Raw genomic sequence first — 23,312 nt, forward strand, 5'->3', positions numbered from 1 at the left:
CGACTGGGTAGGAGCTGTGTGGTCTTGGAGGTGAGTAAAACATCATAAATCAGTGTGTGAAGGTGGAGAGATCCCGGCGATTCAAAGTCTGAGCACAGCGTGCTCTTGGGCACAAGGCAAGCTTTAGTTTAGCTGCCACAGGCTCATCTCTGGGTGGCTGATCTTATTCTTATTAGAGCACATCTGTAGCTATCTGATGGAGACTGCAGGATCTACATAAAATTAATGGTGTCAGGCCTTAGGACGGTGTCCTCCTCTTCACTGCCCCCGCAGTAAGCCCAAACTGTCCATCCTCCCCCTTCCCCCTACAGAGCTACAGTGGCTGGGGCTTCAAGGTCAAGTCACTTTGGCTGTGTGTGGTGGACGGATGAGGAGAGCAGGCAGACAACCATTTGGGGTTGAGGGAGGGCTGTGATGAATCACAGACGCTCCTCTTAGGGGCAAATGTGTAATACTTCCCGAGGTCACTTTTCTGCGAAGAGCTCGAAGAGAAACAAGCAAGAAATAAAATCACACGTGCGAACATGCAAACGATCAAAGAAAAAAAAAAAAACACGACCGCACTCGAAGCCTTCGGATGGGAGAAATCCATGGCCTCCTGTTGCCGGTTGCCTAGCGCAGAAAGTGGACAACCCGTCGGCCCGAGAGAAGCAAAAGCTAAAGAGCAAACCTTCCGGGGGTGGGGTGGGCCTAGTGTCCTCCGCCAGCTCCGCTGACCCTTCCACCAAACCGCCCTCCCCAAGAAAGGAGCAGGCTAAATGCCTGGGCTAACGCAGGCCCGGGACAGCAGAGAGCCGGGATGCCCCGGGGGAGGAGGAAGGAGTGGAGAGAGAGAGTGTCTCCTTTCAGTCCCCGTGCCCGGGTGAAGAAGGGAGAGAGAAGGCTGGTCCAGCGGGCAGCATCCAGCTTCCCAAACAGGCACCTCCCGCTCCGGGCGCCGGAAAGAGAGCGGGCATCCGAATAACTGCCTTCCCCGCACACCCCCTGGTTCGTCCCCGGTCCCTTTGAGGGACCGCACCACTCGGGAGAAGAAGAGAGCCAGGACTGGGAGTCCCGAAAGCCCTGCGCCTGGGTGAGCCTCGGTGCGCCCCGGCGGCCCCGGCCCCCGCGAGGGGCGGAGTGGGCGAGACCATCTCAAGCGCCGCGAAGGGGGGAGACGAGGCGGGGCCGAGGGGCGGGGCCGCCTACCCTGGTCCAGATCGCGCTGCCTCGGGAGAAGCCCGGTTTTCCAAGTGGATGAAGTTTCGTTTTTTTTTTTTTTTTTTCTTTTTGCAAGGGGAGGAGCGTGAGGGGAGGAGGGTGGGTGGGAGGGGACTCGGCGAGCGGCTGGGCGTCCCGGCAGCGGGGCGGCGGGGAGAGCGGGCTCGTCCCGGCGGCCGGCGGTGAGGGTCGGCGGCTCCCCCCCCCCTCCCCGCAGGGCGGGGTGGTGCGTTCCGAGTTCCCAGGAGTTCGCGGCGGGCGGGGACCGCGGGGAGGGGAGTGGCGGCGGCGGCGGGCGGCGGGCGGCGGGCGGCTCCCGCTTCAAGCCTCGGCAGTGGCGTCGGCGACGACGGCGGAGTCGAGGCAGCCGCGAGCGCTCGGCCGAGTGGCGGCGGGCGGCGACGGCGCAGGAGCCGGGGGTTGAGGACACGCGCGCTGGCCCTTCCGCGCCGCGGCCGCCGCCGCCGCCGCCGCCACCCAGAGCCGAAGGCGCCGGGGCGCGGGCGAGCGGGTGGGCCGGGGCAGGGCGGGCATGGCGCGGACCCCGGGCCCGGCCCCGTTGTGTCCCGGAGGCGGCAAAGCACAACTTTCCTCGGCTTCTCCTCCCGCGGCCGGGCTGCTGCTGCTGCTGCCGGCCCCGACGCCGCCGCCGCTGCTGCTGCTGCTCATTCCCCTGCTGCTCTTCTCCCGGCTCTGTGGTAGGTGAAGCGGGTGGGCGCGGGGCAGGGGGAGACGGACGCGGCGGGCCGGGCGCGGGCCGCTCGTCCCGGCGGCGAGGCCAGGCGAGGCGAGGCGAGGCGAGGCGAGGCGAGGCGAGGCCAGGCGGTTGTGCCGGGCGGTTTGGCTGCGCGAGCGAGCGGCCGCCGCGGACTTTGCCTGGAAACTTTTCGCCGCGCCCCCGGGCGAGGCCCGGGAAAGGCAGGGAGAGCGAACGAGGGCGCCGGCCGCTGGCTTCCCGCGCCCCCCGAGGCCCGCGCGGGTCGTGGCGCTGGGCGCCTCCACCCCCCCCTACCCCCGCCGCCACCCGGGGCGGGCGGTGGAAGCTCGGGGCGCGCAGACCCGCGCTCCCCGGGAACCGTTACTTCCGAGCTGGTGCGCCCCGCCGAGGAAGCGGAGAGCGCGGACTTGTCTGGGCTGAGGTTAGGATGCCGGGATGCACGTTGCCGCCGCCTCCTTTCTCCCTGATGAAACTTGAGCTGCGAGTCCGGAAACCCTTCGGACACTAGCCCGGGAGCACTGTGAAGCCTTCGGGTCCACGCCTCCCGGCCTCCCGGAGAAGGCACCATCTTAAAACCCACCCTGCGGCAGCATCCCCCTCCAGCCACATTTGTACCCTGGCGACCTTTGGATCTTGGGGTTGAGCCCAAGACACACGCTGCCTTCCAGTTGTTGGACGTCCTTCGCGCTACCCCTGCTTATTTTAGAAAACCTTGTTCTCGGGGACCCAAGATTTACCTTGTAAACTCGTATTTAATCTGCTGTTCCCCCGGCTGTTGAAACAAGTAGCCCGGGTTTCTTCCGTGTGTCTTTTTTTTTTTTTTTTTACTCCAGGTTTAGGAGCTAATCTCTTTGTAAGTTCTGATCCTGGGATCTGAGACTAGTTTAGAGACCTACTTTTTAAGGATGGTGAATAAAAAATGGATAAATTCACTTTTCATGCAAGGGAAGTGGACGTGATAATCAGTGGATGGCACTGATTGGTGAAAGAAAGCCACCAGGTTTAGGAGATTAAGTGTCTGGGTTTATCAGAATACTGCAAGATGTCGTTCATTGAAGGATTGCTGATGGGAAAGGTGGAGGAATAAAACTTAGATTGCTCAGACACCGGTTCTCAGTGCATCATTAAATCCTACAGCTGATGTTCTACCAGTATTTATTAAAAAGGAGAGATAGTACCCATTTCCTTAGATACATACACATTTCTGTACTGTGATGCAGAGGAAAGAAAATCCTGTTATTGGTAGGTGAGTCAGGGTGGTTGGTTCTGAGGGAGACGAGATTATGTTGAGATTGAGTGCCACTTACAGACTGAGAATCTCAGTGCATTTCCAGTGCTGTAAGGCAAGTTTTCTGATCTACATGGAATGCAGTGTGATACATGGTATGCTATCTGATCCACAGTTTGCATAGCCCTACTTTCCAGATGTTTGGTTCTAAGCCACAGTTCTTAGCCCTGTTACCTCCTCTTATGTTAATGTGAGAGTCTAGATTAAATTTGTATGTTGTGTTATGAGCCGTTAAGGGGGGCTGTAGATGGTGCTTACGATTTCACTTCCAAGATACCTGGAAGTGGGAGGTGATATAAGCATTTTACTGTCAGGACTTCCTTGTGTAAGTACTGAAGGAGTATTGGTAGATCTAGAGGGCTTTTTGTCTACACAAAACCCAATGGGATTCTGAAACTATGTAAAAAGTTGATACCGAAAATAGAGTTCATGTTGGTAATTTCATAGTGGCAGTGGGTTGTTGATTAGTTTGGGAACAAACATTAGTTTTTTACCCAGAAGAAGGAAATAAGTTTTAAGGAGATCTTGTATAGTGTTCTACTGGAGAAGGATGATCAGTTGTTTTAGAGCCCAGTAAACTAAGCAGTGTAGGGAAGTGTCCTGTAATATAGAGGAGGTGTAAATTGGAGTTTTTAGTGTCAGCTCTGCTTGCTGCTGTGGACATAGACAATAGCTATGTTAGTTTGTGCCATTGATTTAAAGGGCTGACTTTTGGGGCTTGTGTTATAATACCCTAATTTGTGAGCCCCTATGACACTTAAAAAAACCAACCTCTATTTTAGAATACAGTCTTTGAATAGGGCACAGATGTCTTGACTTAGGGATGCTAATGAGTATAGAAACAGGATTTTCTTCATGTAAGCATCCCCCCTTCCACAACCTGTTGATCCGTGAATGATAGTAATACTGACATTCCATAGTGCTTACAAGGTTTGGCTCATACTTGCTCTTTGATTGAGTTGACTCAGTTTTAGAAGATTTTTAGACTTTCAAAAGATGACCCTACCTGATTGTTAATCAGAATGCTGTGCTTGTTTTATTGTTTTGCAGTTTTGTTTTTTCTTTTTATAAATTTGTTTTGATCAGTTGTTTACATTTGGCACTGCATTAACTGTTCTGGTTAGCATCATCATGTTAATTTGACTGTTGAAAATATCCCTCATCACTGGTAGACCTTATATTTATATATATATATACCTGAGGAGTTGCTATGTGTTTAGGCACTGTACACTATCTTATTTGAATTTGAAGAATTAAACTTTCTCTCTCCAGGGGTGGAGAGCCAGGGTCTCCTGTGTAGTTGAGATTGACCTCAATTCCTGAGCCGCCTCTTTTACCCTCCTAAATTCTGAGATTATAAGTATGCAAACCCATTTCTGATTTGAGAGCTGAATGTTTAAAATGAGAGTTTCAGAGGTGGAGAAACTGCCAGTTTTTTTAAAGTCCAAGACCTTTCTAATTATAAGGTCTAAGGGACCAAGTTTATATGATATTTGATTCAACAAGCCTAATTTCTTTAATTCTGAAATTCCGTATTCCTTTGTTATGATAATTACCAATTGATAAATTATGTACCTCCCTTTTTCTTCCTACATTTTTCCTGAGAGGTTGAGAATATTGGATTAGTAGGAAGGTGACATTGAAGAATTAGAAGATGGGAATTTTGACCCTTCTAGGGCCCTGTTTGTCTTTGGGATTCGGCCACAATGCCTCTGCCTTGAGACCAAGACTTTATCTTATGATAAATGTTTAGACGATGGTTGAAAACAAGCTATCATATAATGCAAATTTGTAAAAACACTTGGAATAGTTTTAGGTGCTTTGTAAACACTTGGGAACACACACTTGGCAGTGTCTTGTCCTCAATATGCTTGCAGGGTTCTGACAGACAGAGAGGAAGGAGATGATTACAGGACAGTTTAGTGTTTCTGTAGAATGGATGTGCTATCCCATGAGTTTCTTGGGATAGGAGAACATAATTCATTAGATAAACAGACATAAATGAGGAAAAAATTCACTCTGTGTAAGTGTGAATGGGTGTATGTTTATGGGTGTGTGCATATTTGTCTAACTTTAAAAATCCTTACTTTAAAAATAACTTAAAAATCAATTGAGTCAGATCTTCTTGAGATTAGACAGTTTAATGATATAAGAGTCTGTTTCTCTCTCTTTTTCTCACTCTCTCACTGCAATTTATGGTTTAATCACTAAAAAGTCAGTCTGGTTCGGAATGAAGACTGCCACTTAGTCAAAGTGAATCACTGGCAGGGTACTTATATCATCTTACTAATAGGGTTCTTAGGCTATTAAATGAAAGAATAAACTAAAACGCTTAGAGTACATGGGTGTGGTAGCTCCTGCGTGCAAACTTTTATTACAGTGTACATTATAAACTGTCGATCCTGGCGTAGGTGACTCTTAATCCTAAATAGTTGAGTTTTCTAGTTAATTGACACTTGCATGTTCATGACTGGGTAACATAATCAGTACTCCAGAAATATTTATTAGATATACTTTCTATAAAGAGTTAGCTATTTCAGCACATAGCCAAATTAAATGTGTGTTAGTTAGTGTGGAAACTACTTGAATCCTCTATCAGCGATGTTGAGTATGTTTTTAAGATTTGGGAGTTTTTCATAGAGTCACTTAGAAGATTAGTGATTATATTGAACACGTGGGACTGGAGAACGAAAGGGAGACAGAATTTGGACTCTACTTTTTCTCCATACCATCATGTTAGGGTTTTATGAGATTGTAAATATGAATTATTGGAACATCGACCAAATTTAGAAGCAAATGAAAGAAAAACTTGCTTCTATCTATAGCATCCGAAAGAGGCATAGCTGTAGAGTTGTCTGCTTGTGCTTTTATAATGTATATTTATTGGCATGCCTTGTTTATGTATGAGAATCTCTTTTTTGAAATGCTTGGGATCAGGCATGTTTCAGATTTAAGATAAGAAAATTCGATTTTATCTTAGATGTATGAATGATTTGCCTGCTTGTCTTCATGAATGCCACATGTGTGCCTGGAGCTCATGGAGGTCAGAAGAGGGTGTCAGATGCCCTGGCACTGGAGATAAAGATAGTTGTGGATTTTCCTGTGGGCGCTGAGGACTGATATTAACTACTTGAGAGTTGAGTATTGGGTTATACATACAGGTAACGTGGATAAATATCATCATGATAGGACTGAGGTTCTAAAAGTGGAATGTGCTCAAGTTTCATATATGCCTTATACACTTAGCTTTAAGGTAATTTTATATAATATTTTCAGTAATTTTGTACATAGTATGGGATTTTATACTTGAGGCATCATGTGCAAAGAATTTTCTTTTTCTTTTTTTTTTGAGCATTTTGAATTGTAGCATTTTGGTTAATGGATAGGCTCAACCCATTCACATATTTACACACACACACACACACACACACACACACACACTCTTGTAGCTTACTCTGGTATGCATCTTGGATCTGTATAGTTAGAGAGATAAAACTTTCCAGTTATCGTTAGTCATTAAAAACTAATTGAAGAGAAGCTAGCTATGATAGTCTTATTTAAAAAACAAAACAAAACAGTATTTTGACATTCTGTAATTTATTAAAAGTAGTAAGTGTATTTCTGTAAATTGTTGTGTTAACTATTAATGTCTTCATAAAAATTGACAGTAAGGGCTATATAATTTTCAACAGGAAAGACATTTAATTAATTACTGTTAGTATGTAAATTGGGATAAAATTAAATGACATTAAGACAATAATGGAATTTTAAACATTCTTTGTAGCAAGCATTCAGAAAGCACTTAACTATCCAAACACCTTTAATTTGTCATACTTTCAGTTTTTAAATATATCTTTGCTTAAAATCGCCTTTTAATTCTTAAATGCATAAACTTTCTTGAATTTCATTAAATTTGTGATTTTAATTTTTTAAAATTACTTATTTTCTTTGTTTTAGACGTAGTCTCACTGTGTAGCTGTGGCTAGCTTAGAACTCACTGTGTAGACCAGGTTGGCCTTGAACTCAAGAGAGCTCTAATGTATATTTGCCTCACAGGTGCTGGGATTGAAGGCATGTGTCACCACACCCAGCTTATGTACTTTTTCGTGTTTATGTGTAGTATGCATGTATGTGTATGCAGGAATATATGCAGATGGGTGTGTATATGGAGGCCAGAGATAGAGATTGGCAACCTTCGTCTGTTCTCTACGTTACTCATTGAGGTATCTCACTTGAACCCAGAACTGGGAGATAGGGCTGGTATGGCTAGCGGAGATCCCCTTGCCTTTTCCTCCCAAGGCTAGAATTAGAACCTCCCATTATTTATGTGGGTGTGGGGATCTGAACTCCAGTACTCTTTCTTACTTGGACATAAGCACTTTAACAACTGAGCCTTCTCCCAAGCCCTCTACAACTTTTTATTTTTAAATAGTAGATTCTGACAGTGTAGTCATTAATTTAGGTTTGTTGGGAAATTATTAAGGGTGGATTTGAAGTTTTTTCCTAAATGGCTCTCTTAGAGGCTGTCAACTTAAAATTTTAGTGAGTAGTGCCTCACATTTGTCTTGATTCATCTATGTTGCACTTTCTGTGGTTACCTTAGAAAGGATGATAATTTATGCTTATATTGTGAATACATATATTGTGTAAACACTTCATGTGTTTAAATGTCAGAGGTTATCCTTCTTGTAGACTTATTGATTGATTCTACTAACTGGGTAAGTAGGGAAGAGCTGTTGTATTGTGTAGGTCCTAAAATGGAATAAGAGACATGTATAAAACATACCAGCTTTATAATTGAATAGCTAAGAAATGGAAGTATAGCTTTGAATACTTTGTGATTCTGTAGGCTTAAAATATTTTATGCATGTGATTTTATAGACTAAAAAGATGACAGTTGTTTTTATAATGTTATTTGGTTTCCTTTAATAATGCTTAAGAAAAACATTTTAAATAGGTTGGCTATTTAGGTTCTTCCCAGAAGAAATGGAATTAAGGAGAGAAGGCCAGTGTGAATTGCTCTCCTCAGATGGCCAGGGTCAGCGAGAGTGGGGTGTATGGGTGGTTTCAAATCTGTTACCAGGGAGTCTTTCTAAATCCTACTGCACTAGGCTCCACTGTGGACACGAGGTCAGCAGTTTGCAGGAGGCTTGGAGAGCCTGGGATTCTGAGCTATTTCCAGAGATAGCTTCAGATTCTTCTCCCAGATGACTTCTACTTGTTGCAGCCATTTTGTTTACAACTTGACCAGATGTGAATACTTTCTGAAAGGAATACACTACCATCTTGTTCACTGTTTTGTACTCTTGTGTGCTTGTCATGCAGACACTCAAGTTTACTTCAAAAGTTTAGCAACAAGATCAAGTTTAGTTCTAAGTGAGCATGTGTACAATAGAATATAATAGGACCCACATAATTTTGTTTTCCTAATATTACATTAAAAGGCTTAAAAAGTAAACATGCCATGAGATAACCAGATACCGTTTCAGCATATAATTGATAGTAAAATTGTAGATATTTTGCTTTATGTTACAGCTTTTGAAGTCTTGTTGGCATTTTATGCTTACAGATTGTTTCAATTTGGATACCACACTTAATGCACTTAGTAGTTAGTTAGATGCAGTGTGACTGGTGACTACCACTTCAGACATTGAAGCACTAAACTATAAATTGTCTCTGAGGTAGGTTATGTGCTTTGGGTTTAGAATCATATTGTTCTACCAACTTACAGCCTAAAGTGCTTGCTGTAAGAATGGCTTTCCTCATTAAGGCCTCCTTCACCACTGCTTACATACAGTGAGAATATAAATCCATTTTCCAATGGTTTTATGTTTAGAATAGTGTTGATAGGAGTTTTTGATGGAACATTCGTCTTTGGAAGAAAATACCATGATGAATGTATTTGGGAATGGGAAAAGGTATATGCTATATAATTAATACCTGTCACACAAAAAGTCACAGTGTAATTATTATTAGTGGTCTAAGAAATTGTTTCATGAAGTATTCTACTTTAACTCTTTTGTGAAATGCTAATTATTATGTTGTAAAAGCTAAGCTATACAAAACATATTATGGGAGATAAGAAACTATTGAGATACATGTTAAATTTGAGGTACAAACTTTGTTAACTGGAATACTTTCCCATTGTGGTTTGTTTTGTTTTATGTGTTGATTTCTCATTGGTATTCCTATTTGAATTTGAAGAGGTTCAGAATTGACCTTTTGGAGAAATGTAAATTTTATTCAGTGATATTGTAAACAGCTGTGTATTATTTAGCTGGTGTGGATATAGCTTAAACAGCTTCTAGTGGAGGCATACCTTATGATGTGCCACGAAGTGGGTAAACTTACAATTGATAGCATGTTATCTTGTAGTAGAAATATACCAGAGCCACTGTTGAGAAGATATGGTAGTACCAAGTGAAAAATGTAAGAACAGGTTCATAGAGCTAGCTCTTCAACTCAGTAACTGAGAAAATTACAATTAAGAGTGAGCTACACTCTTCAGAGAAAATGTATTAATGAATGCAGTATTGGAAAACCGTGACAAGATCAACTTTATACATGAATTATTTCTGTGAATTGGGCATGATAGAAATGATTGTCTTTCAAAAATATTTTGGACCTTTGTTTTTGAAGACAATAAAATTTCTTAGGTATAGCTTGAGTTTAGTTAAAATTCATTTCATAATGGTCTTGTCATTGTGGATTCAGTTTGATTTAAATTAGAGATAATTGTTTATAGCTCTAAGTTTAACTGGTTTAGAAATCTGTTAGACCCTTTATTTAGAAAAATTGGTTTTTAAATACCTTTTACTTAATTGCTTTTGAAGAGATTATGACTTGGGGTGGGGTGGGGATAATGGACACGGAACACTTGAACCTTGGTTTAAGTATGCTACAACATCAGCAGCATTTTTTCACTGACTTGGAAATCTGCTTATATTAATAGCTGGCATAGCTACTCTTGAGTTTTTGCAATTCTTGTAAACCTTGAAAGAGATAAACAAATAACCAGCACAAGACTCTAGAAACATGTCAGTTATGCATTTGTATTCAATACCACTTTCCATATTAGCTTCCTCCTTCTTATAATCAATACTCAAATGGAATGAAGTTTCACATAGAAATGGCAGCAGACTGGCAGTTCTCTTACAAGTTCTCTTGTGTTTGTTGTATGTTAGTATAATGTCAAAGGTTTCACTTTTTGTTTAAGCTGCTGTGGACCCTATAGTTGACTAGTTTTGAAATTTAAAAGGTATATCAAGTCTAGGATTGGCAATAGTAATAAACACATCTTTCTTAGAAAAATAAGGCTGTCTGGTTAAACTATGTTTTTTTTCTATATTCAAGAAGATAGTTCAGAAGTAAAAATATATTATTTTCATAGTTTTAGTGAGAAAACTGGAAGTAATTAGTAATTATTGTACTTATTTTGAGGCCATGCATTGTTTATCAAATTTATTTATGTATGTATATACACAATACATGGATCTGGATGTATATGAAAACATTAACATAAATAATCTGCTAATTTTTTTATAACATTCTAAAAGTCTGTTGTCTTCCAGAGCTTTAATTTTGATGATGTATTTTAAGATGCAGGTTTTCTTTGAGGACACTTCTGTTGCTTTGCTGCCCTCTACCGTCATCTGGAGCAGTGGCTGTGTTTGTATTCATAGCTGTTTCCCTGGGACATAGTTAGAGAGAGTCCTTGTTGATTTGTTTCAAGAGTGGGTTGAATAATGCTTACTGTTTAAATATAATACGGCTTAGGTAATTATAACACTTGATCTTGTTATGCAAAAATTAAAGGGCTTAGAAATAGAAGCTGGAGGTAAATGCTGGTTACTATTAATCAAATCATGAGAGACCATAGAATTCATGCATGTGCTTTGGTAGATTCATGATAGCTACTCTTAGGCTTATAAACTCAGTGGTAAGACTGATACAAACTTCTTGCATATATATATATATATATATATATATATATATATATATATATATTCTACATCTGTAGAAACATACCAGGTATAGCTGAAAATATGATCAATAAGGCCTGAAAGAGACATAAGTAGAGTTCAGCTGGGTAAAACTGCTATTTCAAGTAGAGAAAGGACTTTTTCTCCCTTTCATTGAACATTGAGCATCCCTTTGTAATACTGGCCCTTACAGCATGCACAGTTTGTTGCTTTACTTTTTGCAGTGCCAGGGGTCAAACTTCAGGCGTTGAACATGCTAGGCAAATACTCTCCCACTGAGCTATATACCCTTCACCTGAGAAATAGGAAGTGTCAGGAGATCTTCATAGAAGGGAAGAGAGAGAGAAGGAGGAGAGGGGAGGAGGGAGGTGGGAGAGAGGAGAGAGAAGGGGATGGTGGGCGTTAGTTACTTTATACCTGTTTCAAAATCTGTAAAATTGACTAAATTATACTTCATTTACAAAATTGCTGTGAAAATCAAGTTCCACTCTAAATCTACAACAAAACCAGTGTAAAGTGTTGTGTGGCAGGACCGGGTGGTGCAGGTCTGCAATGTCAGCCACCCAGGAGGCTGAGACGAGGATTTCAATTGCAAGTTCAAGACCACCAGCCTAGCAGCCTAGTGAGACCTTGTCTCTAAGTAAAAAGTGAAAACAGATTTGAGCATATAGCTCAGTGGTTGAACAGATGTCTAGCTTGCATGAGACTTTTACTTCTGTCTCCAGCACCATAAAAATAAATGAAAGTTAAGTTTGTGGGATTATAGAAATAAGTTTTTTTTATTTTTATTTATTTATTTTTTTTTTACTGGTGATAGAGGCAGACTTGAAGAGGATCTAACATTTTTAGCTGAATTGTGAAGGAAACATTTACATTTCCCTTTATGAGGGAATCTAGTGAAATGGAAGATAGTACGTTGAAAAACTCACTGGCATGAGGATTCCAGAAGGAATCAGTATTACTGTGCCTTTCAGACATGAACTTTATGAAGGCAAGTGATTATTTTTCTTGGCTGAGATTAGCATGGTGTAGACAATTAGGAACTATGGTGGTTTGAATTAGAAATGTCGCCCATGGGCTCATGTATTTGAAAATTTGATCTCTGGTAGTTGTTGTTTAGGGAAGTTATGGCAACTCTAGGAGTTGAGGCCTTGCTGAAGGTAGTACACCACTTCCTGTTCCCTGTTCCTTCTTTCATTTATAGATGGAAATGTCATCAGTTGGCTTCCTGCTTCTGCTACTTACGCCATTCCTTCCCTGCCATTATGGATTCTTATACCCTGGAACCGTAAGCCCTAATAAATTAATTTCTTCCTTAAGCTGCTTTTAGTCAGTGCTTTTTCACAGCAACAGAAAAGTGACTAAGAAGGACATTGGTACCAGAGGAAGAGGAATGTTGTATGTTGGTACCAGAGGAAGAGAAATGTTGTATGAAGAACTTGACAACATGGTTTTTTGAAGGAACTTGGAAAACTTTGAAAGTTTGGACTAGCAAAGCTATTGAATGCTCTAAACAAAGCTCAAAGAGCTGTTGTTATAGGAACCTGCAAGACATTAGTGCTGGGAGTAATGTGGACAGGGGAGACCTAGCTTGTGAGGTTTCAGGGGAGGAACAAAGACTCTTGTTAGTAATTGAGTTACAGGTTATTTGTGTGATATTTTGGCAAATAATCTGGTTGCATTATGCCTTTGTCCTGAGAACTTGCCTGAAGCCAAATTAAAAAGTAACAAACTAATTTCTTTGGCAGAGAAGATTTGGGGATAGTTGATGTTTGATGTTGAGTCTGTGGCATGGTTATTACTCTTGGGCAAATCTATAATAAAAAAAACAGATGGGAAAAACAAGAATTGGTTTGAAGAAGAACAGAACACTGGGAAGTTTACGATTGCAGTAAAGTCATGTGCTGAAAAGGCAGTGCTGTAATTGTTAGGAGATTAGGGCCTTAAAGATAAATCTTCTCTGCATTGGAGTAAGAGGGAAGGTTTCCTGGGGGCAGGACCCTACTCAGCTAAGCCTCCAACTTGTAAAAAAGATCCAAGGGGTTTCTTGCTCCTAGAAAACCATTGCGTATGGAAACTTTTGTTCATCTTTACAGAAACTGCTGAAATGTTGTCCATGTGGGGCAGGGTCCATCCCAAGCTGGCATCAGAAGTTGGCAGTGTCATCTAAATCCTGCTGTTTTTAGAAACAAGAACCATAAAAGACTGAGAGAGTAGTGAATTCTTTCTCCAAAGTTTCAGAGAGCCATTGAGTCCCAAAATGTATGACGGGTTGATTTTCTTTGTGAAGATATGAAGGTGAAGCCTGGGTTGTGGTGGAAACCACATCTCCAAGATGTTGGAGATGCCAGAGAAGTGAGACATGGCAAGGAGAGCTTCATATAGGGAGTAAGCCATCCCAAGAGAAATATGCATGTTGCAGACAGCAAAGCTGGATGGGTAGAACCATCTAGGCTCTTGGATGCTGAAGCCCCAAATACTGGACATAAAAGTTAGAGAGATTTAGTGTTTGCCCTGTTAGGTCTTCAGGCATGTTTTGGTCCAGTTTTTCCTTACTATGCTTCTATCCTTCCTTTTTGAAACAATAATGTGTATCCTGTGCCATTGTGTGTTGAAAGTACATAATTTATTTTTGATTTAATGGAGTCATGGGTAAGAGATTGCCTTAAGTCTCAGAAGAGACTTTGGACATTGGATTATTGAACAGTATTGAGACTTAAAGACTTTGGGGACTGTTGCAGAATATTATTTCAAGGTGTGTTATTTTTGTTTATTCTCTGGAATGTTTATTTAATGATGCAAAGATGTGTTTGATTAAATAAAATTCGCCTGCGGTCAGGAGGCTGCGTCAGCAATTATCTGACAGGAAGTGGTAGGGAGGAGCCAGGTGAAGAAGCATTTATAGGAGGGGCGAGGAGAAGTATAAGGGCTTTTTGGAGGATGCGAGCAAGGAGAGGAGGTGAGCTAATTGACATTCAGCCTCTCTGAAGAGCAGAATTCCACCTTAGCCTTTGACTCTTGAGTTCTTTAGAGGGACAGAGGTTAAGTTCCCTTCTGGCCTAACCACGGCTGGTAGTGGTGGAGTTGAAGTTGCTGATTTGGACAGCTGTGGCTTAAAAGGCAGAAACAATTTAAATAAGGACAAGAGGAGATCTTTGAAGTTGGACTAAATGTATTGTGTATTATAATATGACTATGAGCCTGTCGGGGGACAGGGACTGAAAGTGGTAGTTTTTGGTGAGAAATATACCCCATCCCAACTCTTATTTGAACAATTGATCCCAAGTTATTGGTGCTGGTTGGGGAGGCTATGGAACCTTTAGGAGATAGATCCTTCCTTCCTTAGGGGTTGCCTCCTCTCACTTCCTGTTTCTTCTCTCCGCTTCCTGTTAATGGATGGAAATGTGATTAGCTAGTCCTGCTTCTGCTGCCATGTCATGCTTCCCTGGCATTCTGGACTCTCTGGAACTGTAAGCCTGTTCTTAAGTTGTTTTGATTAGACCGTTTTATCACAGCAGTAGAAAAATAAGGATTTTAAAGGAAAGTAGCTATAGACTCAATTGTGTGGTTGAGTGTACATTAGTAGACTCTATTAGTGCTATGTCAGTGCTGTGAGAGGCCAAAGTGGTCCTTGGGAAGCCAGGAGTCCAAGATAAAGGACAGTGTGTTAGGACTTGAATGAATCTGAGAAGTAGAAGTATTTTTATATCATTGTGACTCAGAGAAGAACTTGAATTTCCTCTGAAATGACTAGGAAATGACTAGTGATGGCATTGATCAATTAATTCATTAATTATTGTGCCTATGGAGTATATTCTTTCCATGTACTTGGAAATGACCTATAGGAGATAGGATGTGACGTTGAGAAGGTTAAGATTAAGATACTGTATTTGGTGAGCTGTCTGAGAGATAGTAGGGCACAGTAGAAGAAGAAAGAGATCAAGAGGAAAAGCAGAAAGGAAACCTAGAAAACGAGAGTGGCTCAGACTTTAAACGTCGAAGTTATTTTTATTGGGTAAACTGTAAGAGGGAGGAAGAGAAAAAGGATAATTTGGAGGGGCTACATCCTGTCATAACTAGGGCTTCTCTCAACGAGACAACAGTACCCATGGGTCAGTAAAGGGTGTGGAGGTAAGCCATTTTGGAAGCAGTTTCAGGCAACAGTGTTGTTTTATTGCATGTGAGCAATCACTTGTATACTGGAAGCCCATCAACTGTGATTAGCACATCACCTCAGATTGGATAGTGAGCACTACTATCACCAGGGTCTCTATGCAGAAAGAAGCACATTGAAGCTTCGAGACATGGAGAGTACAGACGCTTCAGCAGGCCAGCTCTGTTATACACACTACTTCAGAATTCAGTGTTCTGAATGAGGGGCTTGATGTGCCATGCCTCTTATTTAGAAGTACAGTGTGCCAGGAAGGCTGGCTGCCAGGTAATGCCTGCATTTTCTCCTACAGTTGGAGAAGAGGGTTCAGCTGGTAGAATGCTTGCTTAGCATACATGGGCATTGGGCAGTGTCCCCATCATCACAGAAGCAACATGTTGTGACTCACACCTGTAATCCTACCACTTGGAAGGGTGGAGACAGGAGGATCAGAAGCTCAGAGTCATTCTTTGAGGCCGGTCTGGAATACATGAGACCCTGACTTAATGGGGCAGAAAGGAAGGAAGGAGAAGGAAGGAAGAAGAAGGAAGGAAGGAAGGAAGGAAGAAAGGAGGAGGAGGAGGATGACGACGACGAGGAGGAGAGAAGAAAAGCTTTTAATAAGTATGCAAGTAGATTTACTAGTTAGGAAGAAACCATTGAAGCATCAAAAACTCTATTTTATTAGATTATTTGTGTTTGTCCATGTCTATGGCCATGGAGTACAGAAACAGGCATCAGATCCCCCTGAATATCCTGGATCAGGAATTACAAGTGGTTGTAAGCTGCTCAACGTGAGTGCTAGGAACCAAACTCAGGACCTTTCTAAGAGCAGTGAATGCTCTTAACCTCGGAGCTGTCTAAGTCCCAGAACAAGTGGTTGGGGAAAAATACCAAATACTAATGAATCATTTAGTAAGGGGCTAGTGAAGATATAGGCTAGGACCCACTCTTGGGAAAGATAAAATTGAGAGAAAAGATGAATCAGCTCATTAGAAACTGAATATATGTATGTCTCATTTATATGTTGACTTTTAATCCCCACTGTGACAGTGTTAGATGATGAGTTCTTCATATGATTGAGTTTGAACAGGGTGGAAGGGTAGGTAGCACAGCAAGAAAATAATAACAAGACGTGAAGATCTGTTAGCAGGACTGAATGAAGCTGGCACCCTAATCACAGACTTTCATCCCTCCAGTGTTTACGTGTTAAGTGTTTAAGGTTCAAGCCACCCAGTCTGGTATTGTCATAGCAGCCCAGGATAAAACATGAAGTTCTCAGTTAACAAGTGCCAGGAACTTGACTGGCTAAAGTAAATGATTGAAGGATATTAAGTAGTGCAGATACGGAAATGAAGAACAGAAGGAGGCTACTGGGGCATCTAGAAGAATATGCCAGATACCATTGTGGAGGCAGTCTGCCCAGGACTTTACTTGCTGCCTCTTAAAAACACTGAATTATTTTAGCTTTGCCTCTGACACCGACTTTGATGAAATTGAATGTTGGATTTGGTGGCACAGGCCTATAAAATAGTTATTAGGGAGGCTAAGGCAGGAGGATCATATATTTCAAGACCTTCTAGGATAACTTAGACTCTGAAAAAGTCCAAAAATGGTTTAGAGATAGGGCTGATTGTAGAGTACTTGGGTAATATGCACAAGGCTGTAGGTTCAGTTGCTAGAACCATCAAACCCCTGACCCCAGACCTTGATGTTTTTGCCATAGCTCAGAAAAGTACATTGCCTGTAGTTGTCCATGTATAGACAATGATAGAAGATCCTTTTCTCGTCCAGTTAATTTTTATGACTTCTAAATGTGGGGGAAAGACATGGGAGGTGCACACTGGCTATATAGCAAGGTTGAGGAAAAGAAAACAGGGAGAGGCTGGTCTTTAGGAGACCTTAGTAAAAACACCTTCTAAATTGAGGAAACTAAACCACAGGGAGAGAAGAAAGTTATAGGGAGGGTTTGATCTTTAATGCTTTTAGTGATATATTTTGAGGATAAATCAGTATGAGTGATAGCTGGAGGAAAGTGAAGTAAAACATAATGAAGAATAAATTATGAATCCGCTTTGAAGAAACAAATTGACAGAAGCTGAACTTGTACAGTGTAAATGATGGTATGGTAATAATAGTTTTATATTGGTGGATACAAATATTTGAGGACTGAGTTTCTCAGAGATTTTGGGTACCATGAAAAAAATACATTAGCTAGCTAATAAGGAATAAAATAGATTTATTGGAACTTACTGTATTTTTGAAGGAAGTAGGATATCGTGCCCAGATACTGCATACTTTTTGGCTATCATGTAACTGAATGTCTGACAGTTTAAGACAAATAATATAAGAAAAATAATATTTGACACTTAAGAAAGAGAGGAATTATATAGGGAAAGTAATATGATTTATTGTAAACAGTATGTTCTAGGTTAGAATTAGAATTATAATGATAGAAATAGAAGGGAAGGGTTTAAAATAAGAGATTATTAGAAGAAAAAAAATAATGTCTTGATGATCCCAGGATATGAAAAATGCAGAGAAATGAGTGGATTTGAATTTTTGTATTGTATAAGTAAGAGAGTAATATAATAATTGCTGAACGGGAGGTTGAAGTGAGAATCAGAAATTATATGGAAGGATTCATTAGCTTGCTATGGATGCCACAGTAAGCACTGCAAGCCAAGTTACTTAAACCACATACATGTATTCCCTTAGTTCTAGAATCTACAAGTCAAAAGTCACGTTCTAAGACAAAATAGACTCCTCCCTTGCAAACTAGTTCCTGTGGCCATTGTTAGTTTTGCTGTTTACAGCTTTGTCGCTGGAGTAACTGCCTCTGTCATCACACACCGCTCTCTGAACATACGGCCTAGGATTTTTGGACAAGAGTCTATTGTACTAAAGGCATACCCTACTTCAGTGGGACCACATCTTCAGTTACATGTTACTTACATGTGTGGATCATTCTATTTCCAAATAAGGTCACATTTACAGCATATCATTTTCTATGACAAAATTGAACCCATAATAAAAGCGTGATGATTTTTATTTTGGTAGTCCAAACTGGGATTTGGGGTTTGATTGAAGTCAAAGTGCCAGATAAATACAGTATTTTGAAGATACTTAGTGTGAGCTGGCTTGGACAAAATTCCACACAGATGAATGAAGTGTTAAAACTTACATATGTAAGCGTGCCGTTGGATGGATTATAATAGAGTTAATATATCCTTGAAACCACAACTCTGGCCAGGAAGTAAAGCATTGGCAGTATTCCAAAGGTTTCTCTAACTCTTTTTCAACCGTAAGTCTCCAGAGAATAACCACAATTCTGTTAACACTAAATTGCATCTAAACTTGCAAAATACTTTTATACTGATATGAGTGGGTTGGACCACATTATTATGTAGAACATTTTTTTAAAATCATTGCATATTATTCTTTGTCCTGACTGTTGCAAAATTTATTAGGGTTCTGATGTTACTTTGAGTTGTTTTCACTTTTAAGGCTTTTACTGCTATGAGCATCCATATCACCTGTCTTGGTAGTGGAATTTCTGAGCACTGTTAAGCATGATTTGCTTTGAAAAGGCTTATACTAGTTTATACTCTTACCAGTAGAGTATAAGTTTTCTTTATAATAGCAGATTTTTCCTTTAGCCATTCTAATTGTTGAGTAATATTAAAACATGAGTTTTATTTGTATTTCCCTGATGGCTGGGGTCTCAGGATTTCTCAGGATGGCTGGGGTCACAGTAAGCATGTGAATACTTACTTTGTGAAACATATGTTCATTTTCTTCTTGTTTTATTAGATTGGGTTGTCTTTTAGATTTGTAGGAGTCTTTTACATGTGCTGGATTTGAGTGCTCTATCTGCATGTACACTTTATGCCAGGAGAGGGCATCAGATCCCACTATAGATGGTTGTGAGTCACCATGTGGTTGCTGGGAATTGAACTCAGGACCTCTGGAAGAGCAGCCAGTGCTCTTAACTGCTGAGCCATCTCTCCAGCCCTGATACTTGTTTTCTTGAAAGGTATGTTAGAAAGTTTCTTAGGAATTTGGGATGCAGCATACTTTCATACTAAAGACTGATTTATTACAGCAAAACAGTACAAGCGTTATTAGCAATGAGTCATAGGGCAGCATGGGGAAAACCAGGTACAAGCTTCCAGAGTTCTTTCCTATAGTCCCAGAGGGTGCACTTAATTCTCCCAGGAAAAACTGTGATGGCAAATATGAACTGTCTAACCATTGTAGCTTGTTTCACCAGAGTTGATTCTTTCCTCAATAGATATCCAAATTCTGGTGTGCTTCCTTGCTCAATAGATGCCCAAATTCCAGGATCTGAAGGAAAGTGGGTTGGTGCACTGTAGGATCCAGCTAGTTTTATCTGAACCTCAAATAAATGTATTTACTAATTCTTCCTGGTGCTTAGTTAGTACTTGCTCTTGTGTTTTGAGTGGTTGCTTTTGTTTTTGTTTTTTAAATTTTGCTGAGGATTTGCTAGTTAGGTGGTGACATTGACATCTTTTAAGTGGTAAGATAAATTTTTGCATCCAGAGTGTTACTAGTATAATTTGGAGAATCTGTGTGTTCTTGAATACAGTTTAGTTTGGCTCAAAGTTATGTTTTTGAATTTTCACTTTCTTATTTACTAACACTTTAAATCTTTATTTATTTATGCAGGAAGTGTGTGTGTGTGTGTGTGTGTGTGTGTGTGTGTGTGTGTGTGTTTGGTATGTTTGTGTCCATCCATGTGCTATGGCAGGCGTATGTGGAGGTCAGAAGATAACTTTGTGGAGTTGGTTCCCTTCTCCAACATGTGGCCTCTGAAGTTCAGCTCAGGCCATTAGGCTTGGTGGCAAGTACTGTTACCCACTTGGACTCATCTTGCTGATCAGCATCAGTAGTTTTATGTCTCAGTTTTATATCTGAAAAGTATACCACTAAACTGTAAGCTCTGAGTATTTGGAGATTCTGCCCTTAATATTGAATGTTTTTGAGATTGTTCATTCATGTTAACTTGTATACAAAATTTTGTATTTAATCATTATAGAAATCTAATATTTATGAAATTTGAAAGTAGATTAGTGTCTTGAAAGCAGTAGTTCTTTATAGTGTTTGGTGCTTCTGAAATGAAAATTGCCTATTTATGGGCTCCTGCTTTCCTTTACCTATTGTACATTTAAGATCAGAAATACAGAACCAAAAGGAAAGGGTTAGAGTGAATTCCTAAGTGTGGTTTAAAAATAATTCATTTGGTTGAAAATTGCCTCCTGTTGTTCATTATGATCACTAAAATATTGTGAGTTACACATTTTGTTAGAAGTAAAACTTGAAATTTTTAACTCATTTCATTATTTAAAAATATAACAGTACTGAGACAAAATATCTTGACAAGCAATTTAAGGAAGGAAGGACTTATTTTGGCTCTGAGTCCCATCGTGGTAGGGAAGTCATGGCAGCAGGACCTCAAGGAAGCTCCATCACATTGCAGAGTGGGAAGCAGAGGAGATGATGGTGTTCTCAGCTAATGTTCTCCTTGCACAATGAGAGATCACAGCCCCTTTGATGGAATGGTACTACTGATGTTTAGGGTGGGTCTTCCCCTTTCAGCTAACCCAATTTGGATGATCCCTCATAGACATACCCATGGACTTGTTTCCATGGTGTTTCTATAGCCTGTCAAATTGACAGTAGCATTAACCATCTCAAATCAAAAGGACAGAGTCTTGGTAATTACTATGAAAATCCTTACACGTTTGCTTGTGGTGGAAGTAATGTTTACTCATGAAACACAATCCAACCCTTCTCCGCCATTGTGTTTTGAAAGTCATCAAAGTTTGGAAAGACTAGATATGTAATCCAGTTTCTCTTTGTGCAACTTTCCAATTTTTCTCATATATACTGTGCACAACACTATGAGGGTGGGAAAATGTCCTTTCAAATCTAGGAAGCTGCTTCCTGACTCTGTTTTTTTTTTTTTTTTTTTTTCCATAAACTGGCCATATGGAAAGAACACCTTACTACACTGTAAAATAAGTTAGATTATATAACATGGAAAATGTCCTTTTTGAGACAAACATTTACTTTTTAGAAACTGAGTTTTATTTAGGCATTTCATGACCTATTCCAAATTTTGTGAGAAATATTTATGCAGTAGGAAAATATAGAAATGTCCTCAGTGGTAAATGAAGAGTTTTCTGTAGTTCAGAGGCATAGGGTGAAATAATTTAGTAGTTCTAAATACATTTGGTAATTGCTTTTCAATTTTTCTGTGAAAGTGAAGTGAAAGCCTTAAGTGTTAGGTTATGACTAAAGATATTTTAACTCTGAAGGGTTTATTATATGGGAATGATAAGGCATTATACTTTTATTTTGCTAAATAATTTTAAATTTAGCATAGGAAGAAATGGATGTCATTATACTTTATTCATATACAACTCCCTTCCTATGGGGGACCCACCCCTCCCTACCTTTTCTCCCAGGATACTCTTGAGGAGTGAGGGATAAGAGATTTAGATAGAAATATATATGTGAGAGAGACAGATAGAAACACAGGATAGCCTCAGGAGGGCCTGCATCCTAGTCCACCAGCTCCTGTATCTTCTAAAGGGCTTTTTATAAGGATGCCAAGGGGTGGAGCAAAAGACGTCCCCTTAGCACAGCCAAGTGCAGACCCTTCCAAACACCTGGTAACCATGCATGTGGTCAATCCACCTCCTTATGCAGCCCTGCTGGGTAAAGCAAGCTCAGATCTCACTAGGAAACCTGTGAGCTCCCACAGATCCTTCCTCTTAATTTTTTAAAGAACCCCTCAGGCCCCTCAGCTCGACTTGGTCTGTCTTAGGTCATCCTTGATTATTCTTCCATTATGCTTTCCATCAAGGTCATCCTTGATTATTCTTCCATGATGCTTTTCATCAAGCATACTCTGGCTTAGGTTGGAAGCTATCAAGAAGAAAGTTGCCTGTCTCTGACCACCAGCCTCTGGCAGGAGGGGGTACATAGCTTAACTCAACTCTGACTCAGGAGCTTGCAAGTAGTTTGAACAGCCTAGTGATTGCTAGGTTGCCACACCTGCAGTAAAGGAGTAGATGATTACCAAGACTGGAATGTTCTTTTTTGAGTGGGTCTTAAGATGTCTGTAATAGTCTTAGCTGTGCCAAGCCCTTTTTTAAATCAATAAACTCTTGATGCAAACCACATCAGATAAACTGCATCAAACTTAGATTCCCTTAGCTTCACCGAACTCTGGTTCATTAATATTTACATAATTCTAGTATGAATATTATTATACATATTTACAACTAGCATGACTATTTACTATACATATTTACAATTTTTACAAACTTACATTCTGCAGGGCTACTTTATAAACCTTAGCAAACATCTGGAAGAGATCTCTTAAATGAATTATTATCACTATACATATTTACACTTTTTCCAAACTTACATTAAACATTTATACTTACATTCAACATTTACACTTTTTACAAACTTACATTCAACATATACTTACTTACAAACATATTCAAAAGAATACTATTTTACAAACTTTATATCTAGAAGAGATTTCTTAGAACTATTTATCAAACATATTCAAGAGGAAACTATAGAACTATTTTAAAGATCTCTTAACAAAATTAACTTACACTAGAAAGAATCTCTTAACAGAACTAACATAATTTCTTTCAACAAGATAGAGTACACAAATCATAAGTTACCATAGTAAAAAATTATAAGTGAACTCAACACTGCTTTATTTCTAAGTTCGGAGTTCATGGTAAGCTTTGATATGAGACTCCTGTGGGTACAATTTTTCCCCCTTCTTAAATTTTTAAAGCTGCTTTCTAAGATTACCATGAGTTCTTTTAATGATGACAATGCTTCCCTCTTGTATTTTTAAGCACAACACAATACCATAAAGTTTTTTCATACCTGAAGCAATTTCCCAGTGTGAGGACCGCT

At 40.4% G+C, this 23,312-nt stretch overlaps 1 protein-coding gene across 1 annotated transcript in view; it reads left to right on the forward strand.

Annotated features, from left to right (window-relative positions):
- The first annotated feature begins 1,698 nt into the window (after nucleotides 1-1,698).
- Nectin3 (nectin cell adhesion molecule 3) overlaps nucleotides 1,699-23,312 on the forward strand; it is a 110,847-nt gene continuing 89,233 nt past the window's right edge. Inside the window, exon 1 of the mRNA XM_059277123.1 lies at nucleotides 1,699-1,898. Coding sequence (XP_059133106.1) covers nucleotides 1,733-1,898 — 166 coding nt within the window. The 5' untranslated portion in view covers nucleotides 1,699-1,732. The remainder of the gene's footprint in view (nucleotides 1,899-23,312) is intronic.

This window comes from Peromyscus eremicus, chromosome 12 (assembly GCF_949786415.1).
Source record: "Peromyscus eremicus chromosome 12, PerEre_H2_v1, whole genome shotgun sequence".
Lineage (NCBI taxonomy): Eukaryota > Metazoa > Chordata > Mammalia > Rodentia > Cricetidae > Peromyscus > Peromyscus eremicus.